This window comes from Littorina saxatilis, linkage group LG9 (assembly GCF_037325665.1).
Source record: "Littorina saxatilis isolate snail1 linkage group LG9, US_GU_Lsax_2.0, whole genome shotgun sequence".
In the NCBI taxonomy this organism is placed as follows: Eukaryota; Metazoa; Mollusca; class Gastropoda; order Littorinimorpha; family Littorinidae; genus Littorina; species Littorina saxatilis.
The window spans coordinates 11,848,005-11,867,239 of NC_090253.1; the positions used below are offsets into that span (position 1 = coordinate 11,848,005).

At 43.5% G+C, this 19,235-nt stretch overlaps 2 protein-coding genes across 3 annotated transcripts in view; one reads left to right on the top strand and one right to left on the bottom strand.

The window, feature by feature from the left end:
• Positions 1–19,235, top strand: part of LOC138975269 (variable charge X-linked protein 3B-like) — a 40,720-nt gene that overhangs the window by 191 nt on the left and 21,294 nt on the right. Inside the window, exon 2 of one of the 2 annotated variants that reach the window (XR_011458585.1) lies at positions 1,910–5,373. Coding sequence is in view for 1 of the 2 variants with exons in the window: in XM_070347923.1 (XP_070204024.1) it covers positions 1,992–2,984 (993 nt within the window). In the remaining variant the exon portion in view is untranslated. Of the gene's footprint in view, positions 1–1,909; positions 5,900–19,235 lie in introns of those variants that run through there. The other variant, XM_070347923.1, reaches the window with a different exon arrangement.
• On the bottom strand, positions 6,025–19,208 carry LOC138975272 (NADH-ubiquinone oxidoreductase subunit 8-like). The gene is made up of 6 exons (XM_070347925.1): positions 19,076–19,208; positions 18,374–18,436; positions 16,161–16,250; positions 14,670–14,842; positions 12,965–13,093; positions 6,025–6,646 (listed from the first exon to the last, which is right to left on the bottom strand). Exons 1-6 carry the CDS (start codon positions 19,110–19,112, stop codon positions 6,515–6,517), a joined length of 624 nt encoding a protein of 207 aa, XP_070204026.1. The 5' UTR covers positions 19,113–19,208; the 3' UTR covers positions 6,025–6,514.

Genomic DNA, 19,235 nt, shown 5'->3' on the forward strand with positions numbered 1-19,235 from the left:
GAGTTGGATTTTCTGTGTTTTTGACGATCTTTGATCGGGACTTGAGTCACTGAATTTACTTCCTCTCTCCGTTTAGTCCCGCAATCTTCGCCTGAGAAAACATGAATAACACACTGTCTGTCGTTCGGTTAAAAATATGCGACGAACGGATTATTCTGTGCTTATTTTGACTAAACACAGGCTGTAACTTTACTGAAAACGTGTTTTCAGGCCTGTTTTTCTCAGAAATGTGGACCCATTCCAACACCGTCCGTGACTTCCTCTTTACTTCTTACGAACGATTTTAAGCTTCAAAGGGCTCTTAGAATCATTCTACATTGTACACACGAACAAACTTCGATCAAGCAGTGCTTTTATACACAGTTTGTTTGTGATTGCGACAACAATTGCCCACAGAATTCTTGCTTGGTCAACCATGTCTAAAAATAGAATTATGAAAAAATGGCAAAAGGGGATTCCCCTGCGATCGCGCGACTTGTCACTTGACTAAGGTTCTATTTATAGTACGTGAGAGAGAGAAACTGAAACTGAAACTGAACTTTATTAGGCCAAAAAAAAAAATTGTCTGTTTAGGGTAACATGACCAAAAAAAGTAGGGTCGGCAGGTAGGTAGGTTTTTTTTTTTTTTTTTTTTTTTTTTTGTGTGTGTGTGTAAATGCTATGTTGGCTGAACATTCACTTCTTATATTTGATGAATACATGTTTCAAAACTAACGTATAAATAAAACAGAGAGAAAGGGAGAGAAAGAAACGCCAAATGTCTCTGTTTAGCATTTTTATCTCTTTTTTTTTTTTTTTTTTCGGCGCCAAATCGATAGGGTCGGTCGGGTTACCCTAAACAGACAATTTTTTTTTTTTGGCCTTACCAAAGGATAGAGGTTTTAGGCAAAGCCTAATCTTACAACCTGTCCCTGAGAGAGAGAGAGAGAGAGAGAGAGAGAGAGAGAGAGAGAGAGAGTGTGTGTGTGTGTGTGTCTCTCTCTCTATCTATCTATCTTTCTCCCTCTCTCTCGTTACTAGTTTCATTCATCATTTATTTAATCATTTATTTCAGTCAAAACACGAGAAAACATACTTTTGAATAGCTTTTAAAAACTAACAAGCACAACTTCCTGAATGAAGAACACTATGATCCTTACCCTACCAGCCCCCCAAAATAACCCATGTGTACCCAACCTCTGATAAATTTATAAATGGTCTTAGTCAATTTAAAAAAAAATTCAACAAGAGACTTGTACATGTTATTTCTTCTTCTGGTTTCACAGGCTCCAGGTCACATACACTTAGGTTTTGCACAAATGCATTTGACCATTTTTTTCTTTTTTTTCCTTGCCATTTGGGCGGGGTCGGCCCGCTATTGCGCGGGGCCGCTATTGCGCGAATCTTTAGGGTTAGGGTTAGATTCGCGCAATAGCGGCCCCGCGCAATAGCGGCCCAGCCCCATTTGGGCAGTCATCCTCCATTTTTGGACAATGCCAAATGGATATTGTTGTGTTTGTATTGCTCCTGGAACTTTGACATGGATTATATTTACAGGAGCTTCAGCGTACTTGGTACTAGCACAGACAAATGAAGGGGGGGTTTGGCACTAACAGATCTGCACATAACTTGACATTGGAGATCAGAAAAATCTCCACCCTTACCCCACCAGGATTTCAACACTTCACAGTCCGCATAGGAGGTCGCGCATAGTCGTATCCACTAGGTCATTGCGCCGATCAACTTTTACTTCTTCTTTGGTGGGCGAACCAGTATTACCTGTTATGTTGTGAAAGGGCACCTGCTGTAAAGGGACATGTTTTGCTTGTGTAAAGGGTCAACTCTCCTTGCTGGTAAAACAATACATAACTACTTGTATAAGATTCTATTTGGACCAGTGTACTTATGAGACTTTTCATTGTCTTTTCAGGTCCTACAGACTCAAGTGCCATTTTCACTCCAGACCCCAGCTCCACAGGCCAGTGTTTCCACAGAAGTCCAAAGTGCTACCCATGGCATGGGGCTGTCCAATGCCTAAGCTAGAAACCCCCTCCAACCAGGGAGGGGACACAATGACAAACGACAGAATGGAACAGCTGTCATATTTTCCACTGTGTGAACTGATCGGTGAGCGACAGAGGGTGCGATTCCGAGACGCACCCCTGCGCACGTTGCACGGAGAGGAGACCGACCCGCAGAGCGACAGCGCTGACATGCTCAACGGATCCGGACATTTTGATGAGGTGTACGGCCTCGATGCGTTGCCTTTCCAGTTCTTGCCTGGACTAGAGACTTTTGAGATTGTGACGAACGTGTCGCAATACATGGACTCACTGGGTGCCAGGGGAAGTAGAGAAGAAGAGGCTGACATGGACAGCAGTCTGGTTCCTGGCAGTGCAGAGGGGATTCTGGGCCAACCACAACAGGCCTACACCATCAACCCTCTGCAAGAGAAATATTCCTCTTCCAGAAGCTCTTATACTGCTTTCACCAAGGGAGGCAACTTAAGTGTGCAGACAAAGGAGCTCTCTTCTCAGGAGACTTTTCTCCTCGGCACCGCCCGCTTTGTACAACAGACACCACCAACCATGGTTGTTGCATCGGTTGTGCAGCCACTTTCACCACAGACATCGGTTGTGCAGCCACTTTCACCACAGACATCGGTTGTGCAGCCACTTTCACCACAGACATCGGTTGTGCAGCCACTTTCACCACAGACATCGGTTGTGCAGCCACTTTCACCACAGACATTGGGGGAAGCCGGTCAACCACATAGGCTGCCATTCCAAAGACGTCGAAGATTTTCATCTGACGGGCATTTCCCGGCCCAAGAGAGAGAGCTGAGGTTTCTCGGCTTTCAAGACCCAGTGCTGGAAGACGAAGCGTTTGAAGAAGGCGTTGAGCAGTTTGAGGGGGGTGAGTTTGTGTTGCCTCCCCCGGCTGAGCGGGTCTTGGAGCCGGCGGTACGGTGCCAGACCAGGATGCAGCGGCGCTGTTCGTTCTAACCAACAGGGACGCAGGCTCTGCGCTGCACAGGCATGGGAACAGCACTAGCTTAAAGCACGTCTGAAATCCTGGCGTTTTTGTCGCAGACTCATGGACAAATTTTTCAGTGGGACAGTCTGCTTTCACCCGACAAACAAGGGAGCTGAGTGATGACAAATCTATCTTGTTGCAAGACAATTCATCTGCCCTTGATCAGTTGATGTCTCTTGTGTGAACATGACATTCATGGTTCAGTCCTGAAACTGATAGAAACTGATAGTAAGGTGACAGAACTGATCTGCTGTCATATAAATCCTTGTACCTACCTATTCATGTGTAACCATGCAACGGGATTGTTTGTGCGTTTTCTGCTTGTTTGTTGCTTTTTTGTGTGTGCTTTTATTTGGTGATTTGGGATTTTGCATCTTGAAGACATTTTTACATGTACGCACTTCCTGGTGATTGATTTGACTGCGCTGTTTGTTACAGCAGCCAGACTTTGTCTTTTTACCTGTTGAGTTTTTTTCTTGCTGTTGCCAGTGACTCTGCATTGTTGCCGATGCGCTGGCAGCAAGACCTGTGAACTGTAACTTGTAAGTCTGACGGATGATTCGCCATGGCTGACATGCTGGAAAGCATAGCAGCCACGGTGCAAGGGGGAGTAACTTTCACGAGACAAAAGCAGGAGTCAGATTGTGTTGTGCGCTTGCTGTGCAGTTCTGTTGTCTGGACGTGGAAGGGGAGTGAAGAAATGCCACCTTCTAAACAAATTATGAAATATTGATAAAAAAAAAGTTTTTGTTGAACATGTTTCACTCCAAACTAAAAAAGGGCTGCCTGTTTGGTTATGCTTACATGTAAAGCATTATGTTCAGAAGGCCAAGGCATTGCTTCATTCCCTTTCCAGTCATGGCTGCAGAACTGAAGAGCGAACCAAAAAGATGACCGGACTTGAAGCTGTCTTGTGATCAGCAGATGACTGCCCGGAAACGGCCAGTCACATGCAGTGGAACCTGTTTGAGAGGCCGCCCCAGCGGAGCAATCATCCAACTCTCTTACGTTGGAATCAATCCAGCGCACAGTTTGCTTGGCTCCGATGTAAGAGAGTTGGATGCTTGTTCCGCTGTGGCGGCCTCTCAAACAGGTTCCACTGGGATCTGCTGAGTTGTCCCCCTTGTTTAATCATCTGTTGGTTCAGTACCGACGCATGCAGTTATTTCCTTCTGAACTGCAGAAGTTGTAGTAGTAGTAGAAATACTACAATGACTACTATAACTACTGATTATGTAGTAGAAGTAGTCGTAGTAGTAGAAATACTATAATGACTACACTATGTAGTAGTAGAAATACTATAATGACTACACTAACTGAAGCTTATGTAGTAGTAGTACTACTACTACATAAGGCAATAGTTAGTGTAGTCGTAAACAGTTGAAGAACATTACACATGAAATTCAGTTATTTGCTTTGGTTCAGTTTTAGAAACATAATCATGACGTGCGTGCGATATAAATTCAATATTTCAGTTACATGCTTTTTCTTTGAGAATGGTAAGTTTCTGATTTATATTTTAACTGTGCGCAATGTACCAATTTTATTCTGACCCGTTTGCTGGGACAAACTTGAGATGCATTCCTGTTTGCTTTTGGGGGCTGTCTTTTTCAGTAAATATCTATCATTGTGGATGGCCAAATCATCCACCTGATCGCCAGGGGCGAGTAAAAAATCCGCCGGGCTATTAGAAACCGCCCGGCTGGTCAGTGAAAATTCTGGTCAAATGCAACACTTTTCTTTTGATTGTAATATCGAGTTTCAAAGCTTTATAAACACTGCAGTTACAGCAACTGTGGTACGTTTCGGGCCAGCGAAATTTCTGGCGGGCTGGTGACTTTTTTGAAATTACTTGCCCGGCTGGCGAGTTAAAAATTGAGATTTGGCCATCCCTGATCATGGTAATTGAAGCTAAAAATTAATGTGACTTGAGTTGGGATTGTGAGGCCAACTGCCAAGCACATTTTTTTTAATGATTGCTCCCAGCTTGTCCAATGTCTCTATATTTTGTAATCAGCTTTTTTTATTGTTTTATTTTATTTAAAAAGATTTTTACGCTCGAGATTTTGAAATGAACTGTGTATTGTTTAGGGTATGATGGCGCTCTTGTTGTTAAGAGGCAAGTACATGAATTTGTGTTATCATTGTTTAAGGTCGAAGAAACTGCTTATAATTATGCTTCAGACTTATTTAATCAGCATCATCATAGCTTTACACTTAATTGTTTTTATGTAGTCTGTGACATTTACTCCTTGGATACATTTGTAGAATATAGTCAATGTTTGTAAAGATTTTAGTCAAGCAGTATGTAAGAAATGTTTAGTCCTTTGTACTGGAAACTTGCATTCTCCCAGTAAGGTCATATATTGTACTACGTTGCAAGCCCCTGGAGCAATTTTTTGATTAGTGCTTTTGTGAACAAGAAACACTTAACAAGTGGCTCTATCCCATCTCCCCCCCCTTTCCCCTATCCCATCTCCCCCTTTCCCTCGTCGCGATATAACCTTCGTGGTTGAAAACGACGTTAAACACCAAAGAAAGAAAGAAAGAAAGGATACATGTGTGGTTGAGGGTGGTGGTTGAGTTGTAGATGTAATGTTGCTAGATTTGTTAGAAGTGTGGGTGCATTATTCTTTGAACATGTTTCAGTGACATTTGCAGTTAAGTTGTGTGCTTCCATCTATTTATTGTTTGAGAAACTTTTTTCTTCTTTCCCAGTTCAAGTAAAGGGAGTTTTTGTGATCTTTACCCTTATAATTATTAGATATATTGGATTTACATATATGTAGACTTTGTTCATACGCAATTTTTAGGGTTTTTTGATGGCTTTTTATTTTTTTTGCTCTTCACATTTCAGAGTTGAATAAAACACCAATATAGTCAACTGGTGTGTCTGCGATTTTTAAGAGAAGTTGTGAAGGGTGAGTGGATCTGTATGTTTGAGTTTCGTTATCATGTCACACACACACACACACACACACATCAAGCAGCCATAAACATTTGTACGTATTATGAAGTTTGTGACAAAGTTACAACGCTTAACACACTTTATTTACAAACACGTCGTAACATAATCATTCAGCCACCTGAAGCCAATATCAAAATGAACTCCATGCTAACAGTCCCCTGGATTTTGTCTTCGAAAATATAGTGGGTCCAACCAGGCACACCTTTTAATAACAACTTGCCCTTAACAAAAATCTTTAAGTATGGTTCTGTTTTTCTTTTTCTTTTCTCACTCAGAACTCACTACGCATCTGCATACACCCTACTCAACTCTTCATCTTTTGTGACAGTCTTTCAATAGGTATGAGTGAAAGTCTTGAGACGTCCTACACACCACACTAGGACAATGTCTCTGTGTCATTCTATCTTTACCACTAGGTATACGGCCTTTGTCTTGTTCTACCTGTAGAGGTAGTCTGCCTGCAGGTTGGCGGTGATGTCTTGTTCTACCTGCAGAGGTAGTCTGCCTGCAGCTTGGCGGTGATGTCTTGTTCTACCTGTAGAGGTAGTCTGCCTGCAGGTTGGCGGCGATCTCGGCCTCCCACTTGTCGCCGTTATTCAGCAGCTTCTCCTTGTTGTACAGCAGCTCTTCACGCGTCTCTGTGGAAAACTCAAAGTTGGGGCCCTGCACACACACATGTTGATGTACAAGTCAGTAGGTGAAGCACAATAACAGAAAGACTGTTACCTTTACGCAAACCCTAAGTGACAAGCAGAAAACTAGACCCAAAGAGACTGCAGAAGAAAACTAGACCCAAAGAAACAAAAAGAAAACTAGACCCTAAGCGACAAGCAGAAAACTAGACCCAAAGAGACAAGAAAAAAACTAGACCCTAAGCGACAAGCAGAAAACTAGACCCAAAGAGACAAGAAAAAAACTAGACCCTAAGCGACAAGCAGAAAACTAGACCCACAGAGACAAGAAAAAAACTAGACCCTAAGCGACAAGCAGAAAACTAGACCCAAAGAGACAAGAAGAAAAAAACAAGTCGCGTAAGGCGAAATTACAACATTTAGTCAAGCTGTCGAACTAACAAAATGAAACTGAACTCACTGCATTTTTACAGCAAGAGTCTGGGACAGGCTGATCTTTCTTAACCCAATGTGAGATTTTCAGTGGGGCGACCACCCCCAACCCAGCGCGTCCCCGGGTGGCGGATAGGGGAACGGTCTTCAGATATGGAGATCAGCCGCTTGCGGCCGCGGACCAAACTGGTTCCGGGTGGGATCCCGGAAAATCCTCCCCCCTGTGCTCTCAGGGTAGGACGTACGGGCCATGAGCTAAGGGTGAGGTAACCCCGACAGAAAACCCCGAATGCTGAAGACGGAGGACCCGGGCCGCACGGCGCATTCTAACAAACCACGGGTACACGCACTTACGCAAATGATGACACAATCAACCAGCACAGATGGAAATGGCGCTCGCCCATTGAGGACCCCCCAGGGTGGAGCAGCGTCGGGTCCCATGCCTCAAAGGGACCCAGCCCCAACTACTGGAGGTCCCTCCCATCCGTCTTGTCACGCCAGGAGACGCGGGAGGAAAGTGACTGGCACCACCACAACCAGGAAGAAACCCAGTCAGCGGCGACCTTTTCAGGTCATGCACTGGAACGCAGAAAGTATCCTGAACAAGAAGACAGAGTTGGAGCATATCCTGCATGAGAAGAACATCAACATCTGCTGTATTCAAGAGACGCACCTGACACCCCAAAAGTCCTTCAAAGTGAGAGGCTACCAATGCCTTAGGTCCGACAGAACAGACCGAAGCAAAGGAGGAATCCTGACCCTCATCAGGAACAACATCAATGCCTGTTTGATAGAAACGCACATGGAGGACTCCAAATATCAGGTGATTCGAATCCAGACGAAGACATCAGAATTCCATCTTGTCAACTTCTACTGCCCCAATGATAGACACCTCGCCCTTGACACGATCCCCGCAAAGGCCTCCAACTTCATCGTGGTGGGTGACTTCAACAGTCATTCACAGAGTTGGGGATATGACCACCTGGATCGGAGAGGAGAAGAGGTGGAGAACTGGCAGGACGACAAAGGTCTCATCCTTTTGAACAGTCCCTTTGACTGCCCTACATTCTACTCCAGAAGATGGCACACTACATCAACTCCTGACCTAGCTTTCTGCACGGAAGACATGCACCAGCTAACCAGCAGAGAGGTCGGAGAACAGCTAGGTGGAAGTGACCATCGGCCAGTCTTTTTGACCCTGGGCATGGAGTCCTGCACTGAAGCGTCCTTCCCACGGTGGAACTACAAAAGAGCGAACTGGTTCCTCTTTAGACACCGCACCAGCGAACTCACCAAAGACATCAGAGTCGAGGGTCGAGACATCAACATGGTGGCGAAGGACTTCAACATGAGCATCCTCAGAGCAGCGCGTGAGTCCATTCCCAGGGGTGCCAGGAGAGACTATAAGCCCTACTGGAGCAATGAATTGCAGGAACTGGATGATGATCTGGCAGACGCCAGAAGGGAAGCAGAAGTCAACCCGTCACAAAACAACAACATCCGCCTCCAGGAAGCCAAAGCCAAATTTCTCAAAAAGAAGCTACAGGCAAGACGGAGAAGCTGGCAAGAGAAAACAAGCTCTCTGAACCTTGAGAAGGATGGCAGAAAGCTCTGGAGGCTCACCAAGCAGTTGAATGATGAGAACACCAGCAGAGGAAAGATCACATTAGAAGAGAACGGGAAAGTGCTAACTGGAAAGCATGCTGCCAACCAATTTGCTGAAAGCTATGCAGCTGAGAGCAACCTCCATGTTAGCCCCGAGAAACAGAGAGAAGCAAGAAGAGAGAAAAGAGAGAGACCTGCCAGACAGTCGACAGTGGACGCCATGAGTCAACCACTCACACTCCACGAGCTGCACTCAGCTCTGAAAAAGTCAAAGGCGAAGAAGTCCCCTGGCCCAGACGGCATCACCAACGAGATGCTAACCCACCTTGGTAGTGCAGCAGAGAACAAGCTACTCGAGGTCTTCAACAGCAGCTGGCAAGAAGGATCGCTACCACAACTCTGGCGAGAAGCGATCATGATCCCCATCTTAAAAAAAGGGAAGGATCCAAAGAAGGCCACCAGCTATCGCCCAATCAGCCTCACCAGCTGTGTTGTGAAGACCCTGGAGAGAATTGTGAACGAGCGCCTCAGGTGGTACCTGGAATCCAGGAACCTCCTCGCCCCTGAACAAGCTGGATTCCGACAGTTCCGCAGCACTGAAGATCAGGTCACTTACCTGGCGCAAGAAGTTGAAGATGCCTTTCAGGAACAGAAGCTGGTCTTCGTCACCTGGATAGATCTTCAGAAGGCCTTTGACAAGGTCTGGAAAGATGGACTCCTTGTAAAACTGCTGAGGAAAGGCGTGTCCAGCAACATGTACCAGTGGATTCGCTCTTACCTCTATAACCGCAGGGCAAGAGTTAACGTCGACCAGACCAAAAGCAAGAAGTTCCTCCTTCGTCATGGCGTCCCTCAGGGCGGAGTCCTCTCCCCCACACTCTTCCTTCTCTTCATCGACGATCTGGTGTCTGAGATGCCCAAGGGGATCAAAGCTGCTCTCTACGCAGACGACCTTGTGATCTGGTGCAAGGAGGAGCACGCAAGTACTGCCACCTACAGAATGCAGCAAGCGGCAGATAGGCTGAACGCATGGGCAGAAGATTGGTGCGTCTCCATCAACAAGGAGAAATCCTCCACCACCCTATTCACACTGTCGCCAAAGCAGAAAGCCAGAACCATTAGACTTGGTGGAACTCCTCTGAGAGAGGATGAAGAAGCAACGTACCTTGGTGTCACCTTTGATAGACGGCAGACCTGGAAACCACACATTGCACAGGCAGAGACGAAGGCCCGGCGCAAGCTAGCCATACTCAGGAAGCTGGCAGGTACCACCTGGGGAGCGAACGAGAAGATACTGAAGACAGTATACCAGGGAACAATCAGACCCCACCTCGAGTACGGCTCCACAGCGTGGTCAACCTCAGCCAAGACAAACCTGCAGACCCTTGACCGTGTGCAAAACCAGGCCCTCCGACTCATCACCGGTGCAATGAAATCCACGCCCATCAAGGAAATGGAGAAGCTTACCACCATCCAACCCCTCTGTCAGAGAAGAGAAGCCAAGACTATGGTACAGGCCGAGAAGCTCAAGTGCCTACCCGACCACCCCATGAAGCACAGACTGAGCAACCTCACCAAGAACCGGCTTAAACGGAGCAGTTTTGTACACGAGAGCAAGAGACTTTCTCGACAGTACAGGGAAGTCCTTCCACAGAACACTCTACCTCTGACTCAAGAAGAAGAGGAAACCCCCAAGGCAACAGAGAAACCAGGCATCCAGATCTGCACCAGTGTTCCACATGTTACCTCAGGAGAAGATCAGAATGACACAGCTCGACAGGCACTCACCTTAGCCCTGATCGACGAACAGTACCCAAAAGAGGCGTGGATCCATGTATACACCGATGGATCAGCAACTAACGCCGTGCTCAATGGAGGTGCAGGCATTCTCATCCAGTTCCCTGGGGGACATACAGCTACATCCAGCGTTGCCACTGGCAAACACTGCACAAACTATAAAGCAGAAGCAGAAGCTCTCATGCAGGCCGCCTCCTTCGTTCAGGACTCCGCAGACCCTTGCTACCAAGTTGTCTTCCTCTCGGACGCCCTTTCAGTCCTTCAGGCCCTAGAGAACGACAAACTCCCACAGCTGGCCAAAGCATTACAGATGGTCAGACAAACCAGAAGAGTTGTCCTCCAGTGGATACCAGCACACTGTGGGATACCAGGAAATGAAAGGGCAGATGAGCTGGCAAAAGAAGGAGCCGTGGAAGACCAACCTGAAAACAGTGTCAGCTTTAGTGAGCAGAAAACAATCATCAAGGCATTGATGAGGCCAAGGACAAACAGAGATGACTACCACACAATGTCCAGAGAGCAGCAAGTCAACCTCATCAGGCTGCGTACTGGCCACAACAGGCTCAATGCTCACATGAACCGAAAGTTCAAGCTGGCGCCATCACCAACCTGTGCCTGCAGTCAAGAGGACCAAACAGCGGAACACATCTTACAGCGATGTCCCTTACTAGATGAGGAACGAAAAGAAGTGTGGCCGTCACCAACTCCCTTGCAGACCAAACTATACGGCAGTCGACAGGAGTTGGAGAAAACGACAACATTTATCACCAGTGCTGGACTGATTGTGTAACCTCTGCGAACGCCAAGAAGAAGAAGACAGCAAGAGCGTATACTCGTAGCATCGTCAGTCCACCGCTCGATGCACAGGCAGTGACATTGACAAGAAGAGCGGGGTAGTAGTTCCGCTGAGAAGGATAGCACGCTTTTCTTTATCTCTATTCTTTTTAACTTTCTGAGCGTGTTTTTAATCCAAACATATCACATCTATATGTTTAGTTTTTGGAATCAGGAACCCACAAGAAATAAGATGAAATTGTTTTAAATTGATTTCGGAAATTTTATTTTAATAATAATTTTTATATTTTTTAATTTTCAGAGCTTGTTTTTAATCCAAATATAACATATTTATATGTTTTTGGAATCAGAAAAGGATAACGAATAAGATAAACGTAAATTTGGATTGTCTTAAAAACAATTTTTTTTTTTTTTACAATTTTCAGATTTTTAATGACCAAAGTCATTAATTAATTTTTAAGCCACCAAGCTGAAATGCAATACCGAAGTCCGGCCTTCGTCGAAGATTGCTGGGCCAAAATTTCAATCAATTTGATTGAAAAATGAAGGTGTGACAGTGCCGCCTCAACTTTTACAAAAAGCCGGATATGACGTCATAAAAGGTATTTATCAAAAAAAAGAAAAAAACGTCCGGGGATATCATTCCCAGGAACTCTCATGTCAAATTTCATAAAGATCGGTCCAGTAGTTTGGTCTGAATCGCTCTACACACACACACACACACACACACACACACACACACACACAGACAGACAGACACACACACACACACACACACATACACCACGACCTTCGTCTCGATTCCCCCCTCTACGTTAAAACATTTAGTCAAAACTTGACTAAATGTAAAAAACTTGACCAAAACAAACATGAAGACAAGAAGAGCAAACGCTCGATCGAGTCACTTTCGCAGTTCTGAATATTATATGAGGCATCAGATGGACAGGAAGAAATTGCTATTCACAACACAATGAGTCACGTTCACATAAAATTTGAGCCCGGTCACTTTTATAGTTTCCGAGAAAAGCCCAACGTTAAGTTGTGTGTTGCCGAACAGAAAAGGCTAGTTATCTCCCTTGTTTTTCTGATAACGTTCGTAAAAGGCTACAGATGTAAATACTTTGATGTAAAGAATAATCCTACAAAGTTTCAATCACATCCGATGAACTTTGTCAAAGATATAAAATGTCTAATTTTTCCTTTGACGCTGACCTGTGACCTTGAAAAAGGTCAAAGGTCAACGAAACCATCGTTAAAGTGTAGAGGTCATTGGAGGTCACGACTAAACAAAATATGAGCCCGATCGCTTTGATAGTTTCCGAGAAAGATATAAAATGTCTAATTTTTCCTTTGACGCTGACCTGTGACCTTGAAAAAGGTCAAAGGTCAACGAAACCATCGTTAAAGTGTAGAGGTCATTGGAGGTCACGACTAAACAAAATATGAGCCCGATCGCTTTGATAGTTTCCGAGAAAAGTCCAACGTTAAGGTGGTGTCTACGGACGGCCGGCCGGACGGCCGGCCGGACAGACTAACACTGACCGATTACATAGAGTCACTTTTTCTCAAGTGACTCAAAAACTAGACCCTAAGAGACAAAATGAAAACTAGACCCAAACAGACAAAAAGAACTAGACCCAAAGAGATGCAATCAAAGTGAAAAGAGGACCCAAAGACAGACCACCGCTGAAACAAGGTGAAGAGTACCGGTACTACTGACCTCCACAATGGCGTCGACAGGGCACGCCTCCTGACAGAAGCCGCAGTAGATGCACTTGGTCATGTCGATGTCATAGCGAGTGGTGCGCCGACTGCCGTCAGCTCTAGCCTCAGCTTCTATGGTGATGGCCTGCACAGTAAAGGGAGACAATTCATCTGACCGTTTGGGGAGAGTTGCTGGCCAATTTGAAGAATGTGGGGAGAGTTACTGGCCAATTTGAAGAATGTGAGAGAGTTACTGGCCAATTTGAAGAATGTGGGGAGAGTTGCTGGCCAATTTGAAGAATGTGGGGAGAGTTACTGGCCAATTTGAAGAATGTGGGGAATACACTGTCCCTTAATCTAGACGCACACAGCACCATTTGCTCAAAAACACACCATGTAAGCAAGTATGGTAATTAATCCAAATCGAAGTGTGTGATTGCGTTTCAGAGTGCTGCCTGTCTCCGGTGTTAAAAACAAAAAGTAGCTATGAAGCGCCGCCTGGCGGCAAGATGACCTGCGCCCTTTCTGACGCGTCCGCCTGGAAACAAACATCACATACACACACAAGGGAAGTAACTCAACGCAACCCTCACATGAGTGCACTTTCTTTGCCTATTCTATGACATTTCATAAACCTTTGATTACATATCCATTGGCAAAGTGAAGGCAGTCCTGCGCAGTAGCATGCATGGCAGAATGTTATGATATAACTTTGGAAGTGATCGAAGGGCTATTTCTTTGGTATTATTCCTTCAAACAATGCTGTCATTTCATCACAAGGCCGAGTGTTGCTTATTCAGGGAACACCATACAAACATTCATGCATAGCTGACTGTTTTGCAAACACGCTGCATACATACACATCTAAAAACTGAAGGCTAAGTTCTTGCCTGTTGATAGTAGAACAACACATCTTGACAACCACTAACAACTTACCTGAAGCTACAAAACGGTATTTACCATCTGCAGACAGGAACAACCATGACAAAAAAGAATTGATTAATCAACCACGTTGATAAACTGTAACAAAGTGGTAAAGTCTTGATATCACAGACACCAAACCCCGGCCTTCGTCGAAGATTGCTTTGTCAAAATTTCAATCATAAAAACACACACACACTACATGTACAATAAACTGCAACAACCTAAACAAGTCTTGAAAATAAATCAATTCACAAATACATTGACATTTTGCTTCCATCAACCTGCAACAAACCAAGCTGATCAAAAGATCCAATAACACAACACACGCCGGTTTTGTGGAGGCTAAGAATTCCTTGCGACTAGCCTCTCGCTATGCAAGACATAGCCTGGTAGCTCAGTTGGTAGAGCACTGGACTTGTGATCCTAGGGCGACGGGTTCGAATCCGGGCCTGGCACGGGTCAACTTTATGTGCAGACTCAGAGACAGTATCCATGCCCTATCCCCGTGTCACCACAGTGGCACGTAAAAGACCCCGGTCATTCTGCCATAAGTGCATGCAGGTGGCTGATAACACCTAAACACGCTCAAACCTGGGTAGCGCGACACAGTTGCTGCTAGCTTTCCCTGGGAGGAAGCGACCCAAATTTCCCAACGATGGGACAATAAAGTAATGAAAATGAAAAAAAATGAAAATAACAGCAGGCTACCCTCGCCAAATCCTAACGACAAGAATTCCCCAAGTAACATTACCCCCCCACTAAAAACAATGGGCTGAGAAACAGGGGACCTAACCCACCTGAGCGGGGCAGATGGCTTCACACAGCTTGCAGGCGATGCATCGTTCCTCGCCTGACGGGTAGCGCCGCAGAGCGTGCTCGCCACGGAAGCGGGGGGACAGCGGGCCTTTCTCAAAGGGGTAGTTGATGGTGGCCGGCTCCTTGAAGATGTGACCAAGGGTGATGCCCAGGCCTGTCACAACACAATATATATACCATTCATTTAAGTGTGTCACAAAAGAAACCACTCAAAATGTTGATCAGCTGTTATCATTAGCTTGCAACGTAACCTCTCCATGTGCGGGTTGCTAGGAAACAGTGTTGCCTGCGATGACAGGTATACTTTGGTAGAAATAATATAAAAAGGGACAAGAGGAGGTGTCCTCTCATCGGAGGGTCCATACATCGCAGGTACTGCTGTAAAAAGATAAATGAAAAAATCATCCTCAGAAGATCAATTTATGGGAGACAATCTTCAAAGGATAAATCAACAAGTCGTGTAAGGCGAAATTACTACATTTAGTCAAGCTGTGGAACTCACAGAATGAAACTGAACGCACTGCATTTTTTTACAATGACCATAGTCCACCGCTTGTGCAAAACGGAGTGAAACTGACGAGCCTGTTCAGCGCGGTAGTGGTTTCGCTGTGCTGCATGGCACGCTTTTCTGTACCTCTCTTCGTTTTAACTTTCTGAGCGTGTTTTTAATCCAAACATATCATATCTATATGTTTTTGGAATCAGGAACCGACAAGGAATAAGATGAAATTGTTTTTAAATTGATTTCGGAAATTTAATTTTGATCATAATTTTTATATTTTTAATTTTCAGAGATTGTTTTTATTCCAAATATAACATATGTATATGTTTTTGGAATCAGAAAATGACGAAGAATAAGATGAAATTGTTTTTGGATCGTTTAATAAAAAAATAATTTTAATTACAAGTTTCCGATTTTTAATGACCAAACTCACTCATTAGTTTTTAAGCCACCAAGCTGAAATGCAATACCAAACCCCGGCCTTCGTCGAAGATTGCTTTGTCAAAATTTCAATCAATTTAATTGAAAAATGAGGGTGTGACAGTGCCGCCTCAACTTTTACAAAAAGCCAGATATGACGTCATCAAAGGTATTTATCGAAAAAATGAAAAAAACGTCCAGGGATATCATACCCAGGAACTCTCATGTCAAATTTCATAAAGATCGGTCCAGTAGTTTGGTCTGAATCGCTCTACACACACAGACACACACACACACACACACCACGACCCTCGTCTCGATTCCCCCCTCTATGTTAAAACATTTAGGCAAAACTTGACTAAATGTAAAAAGCAATCTTCAAAACATGAGCCATCGATAAAATTCAACATCTAGGGAGAACTGCACTTCTATTCCTTTTTGTGTGTGCAAAATTCATAGTACAAAAGATAAATGGAAAAGAATAAACAACCAATCTTCAAAGAACAAACACAGAAGACAGAGACAGGGGGAGAAGGGAGAGAAGTGTTACCGCTGAAGAGCTCTGTCCAGAAGACAGTCTGTGACGCTCTGTCCATGATGGGTTTCCATCGCATGTCTGGCTCAGGCTTCCCCACTTGCTCTGCACACAACATCAACACCCATACATCAACACCTTCTTCGGCATAATATCTTTGGTTTGTAATTACAGTGGAACCCCCCTTTTAAGACCTCCAAAAATCTGAGAAAATCAGGTCTTAAAAAAGAGTGAGTCTTAAAATGGGGGTAATTTTACAGAGGCTATGAACAACAAGAAGAGCAAACGCTCGATCGAGTCACTTTCGCAGTTCTGAATATTATATGAGGCATCAGATGGACAGGAAGAAATTGCTATTCACAACACAATACAGATGTAAATAATTTGATGTAAAGAATAATCCTATAAAGTTTGAATCAAATCCGATGAATAGTTTCAGAGATATGATATTTCAATTTTTTTCCTTCAAGACATACCTGTGACCTTGAAAAAGGTCAAAGGTCACCAAAGCAGACGTCAAAGTGTAGAGGTCACTGGGAGTCACGTTCACATAAAATTTGAGCCCGGTCACTTTTATAGTTTCCGAGAAAAGCCCAACGTTAAGTTGTGTGTTGCCGAACAGAAAAGGCTAGTTATCTCCCTTGTTTTTCTGATAACGTTCGTAAAAGGCTACAGATGTAAATACTTTGATGTAAAGAATAATCCTACAAAGTTTCAATCACATCCGATGAACTTTGTCAAAGATATAAAATGTCTAATTTTTCCTTTGACGCTGACCTGTGACCTTGAAAAAGGTCAAAGGTCAACGAAACCATCGTTAAAGTGTAGAGGTCATTGGAGGTCACGACTAAACAAAATATGAGCCGGATCGCTTTGATAGTTTCCGAGAAAAGTCCAACGTTAAGGTGGTGTCTACGGACGGCCGGCCGGCCGGCCGGCCGGCCGGACAGACTAACACTGACCGATTACATAGAGTCACTTTTTCTCAAGTGACTCAAAAAGTCTGAGAAAACAAGGTCTTAAAAAGGAGAGTCTTAACAAGGAGGGAGTCTTAAATTGGGGGGTCTTAAAAAGGGGGTTCCACTGTAAACATTTCTTCCTGTACCAAGACACAAACAGATCCACACAAAAGGAGAGGGGCATGGGAACTTATGCAGTTCATAAAATTAAATGATGTACAGCAAAATTAATCAATTCATACTTGCTAGGTCTGAGGTTTTACCTGAGAAGATTTTGTTTGTTTTTAAATAAAGTGAGATATATATATATATAAACAGAGAGGTAGACTATACTAATACAGTGGAACCTCCTATTAAAGACTCGCCCCATCCCAATTTAAGACGCATACCTTTAATGACCCTGCTTTCTCTGGCCTTCTTTTCTGTATTCATAATCTGTAAATGTAACTAAATTATATTTCTAATAGTAATACTCCCTCTGATTTGATATTCTTCTGAGACTCCCACTGATCTAATCTTCACAGACTATCAAATTTTGAGGTCTTAGAAAATAGGTTCCACTGTACTATTAGTATTAGGCCCCAAAAAAAAATATGTCTGTTTACGGTAACCCGACCGACCCTATTTTTTTCGCGCAACCCTAGACTTTTTTGGGGCATTTGGGGGAGAAAAAAAAAAATCTTTTGGTTTTTTTTTTGTGCAAAATAACGTAAAAATATGGTTTTATGGAAAAAAAAAAAAAGAAATCCCGACCTACCGACCCTATTTTTTGGGCCTATGTTACCGTAAACAGACTTTTTTTTTTTTGGCCTTACTACTATTTCTAATATCAATAACAACAGTTTTGCATTTCAAAGAGAACACTTATGTCGTTATGAATGTCAACATGATTTTAGAGTGTGAAATATGCTCTTCCAGTTCCATGTATATATCTTGGTTCATAAGGCCTAAAAAAAAAATAGGTGTGGTTACGGTAACCCGACCTACCCTATTTTTAAGGGCCGACCCTATAACTTTTTATTACAATTTGTAAAATAAAAAAAAAATATGAAAAAACGAGTGCAGAAAACGCAATGAAAACGAAAGCGCTCGAGTCGCACACTTATTTCCCTGTCAAGTAGGTTTAATTTGTACGCATTAGAAAAAAAAGTTAAAAAAAAAAAGTGATTGCCTACCTTCCTACCCTATTTTTTTTGGCTATGTTACCTTACCCACACCTATTTTTTTTTTGGCCTAACACTTTTTCTATGTACAGAGCTCAACACTTACTGTAACAAGACCTCTCCTGTGCAACATAGGTCGGGCGTACCGCATTCCTCAAAACACACTGAGCTGAAACAGAATAACACATTTTTGTTGTCTAAAAGTAAAAGTACAAATTTCAACAACAACAAAATAATAATAATGCACTACATCAGATCTACATACAGTATATGTAACATCGTAATATTATATATATTTTATTATACATTTCCCAATAACTTTCATCTCAGGGCAGACACTTCACCATTGCTTTGTTGAGCCTCCAGCAATCAAGTCATCTAACATGGTGTTGCATAAAATGTCAGTAATCTCAACAACAGTACAACTAATTGAACTACACCCAGAACAAAATCTGGCACAGCTATTAGATGTGTGTGCAAGTCACTGTGTGTGTAATACTTTCGTGCTATTGTCCTACAGTTGCAATATATCTTCTAATTTTTTACTTTGTCGAGCAGTTATCTGAATTACGCAGCTACATCCGTTCGGCATTGGACAAATAATTACTCAACACATTATAGTGCTGTGTTTTGTAACCTTCACCCTTGCAATATGACATTCATCTTACAAACTAACAAAATCGCAACAACCAGATAACACAAATCTATCTATGAATATATTGTAAATACAGAATTAACGATGAACGCATCCCCTCATTTTGATTTTACATTAAAAATGCACGAGTATGTATTTCTTTTAGTTTCTTACCACTCGCACGAGCACAAAACAGCTTCACAGACGCCATTTTGAGATACCAGACGACCGGAAGTAGTTACCGGCAAATTTTTCAATATGCGTTTCTTCTTTTTTCTCTCCCGTGATTTTATTATAATCCAATTGCCGAATTGTTAGGGTGATCTGCATGCAA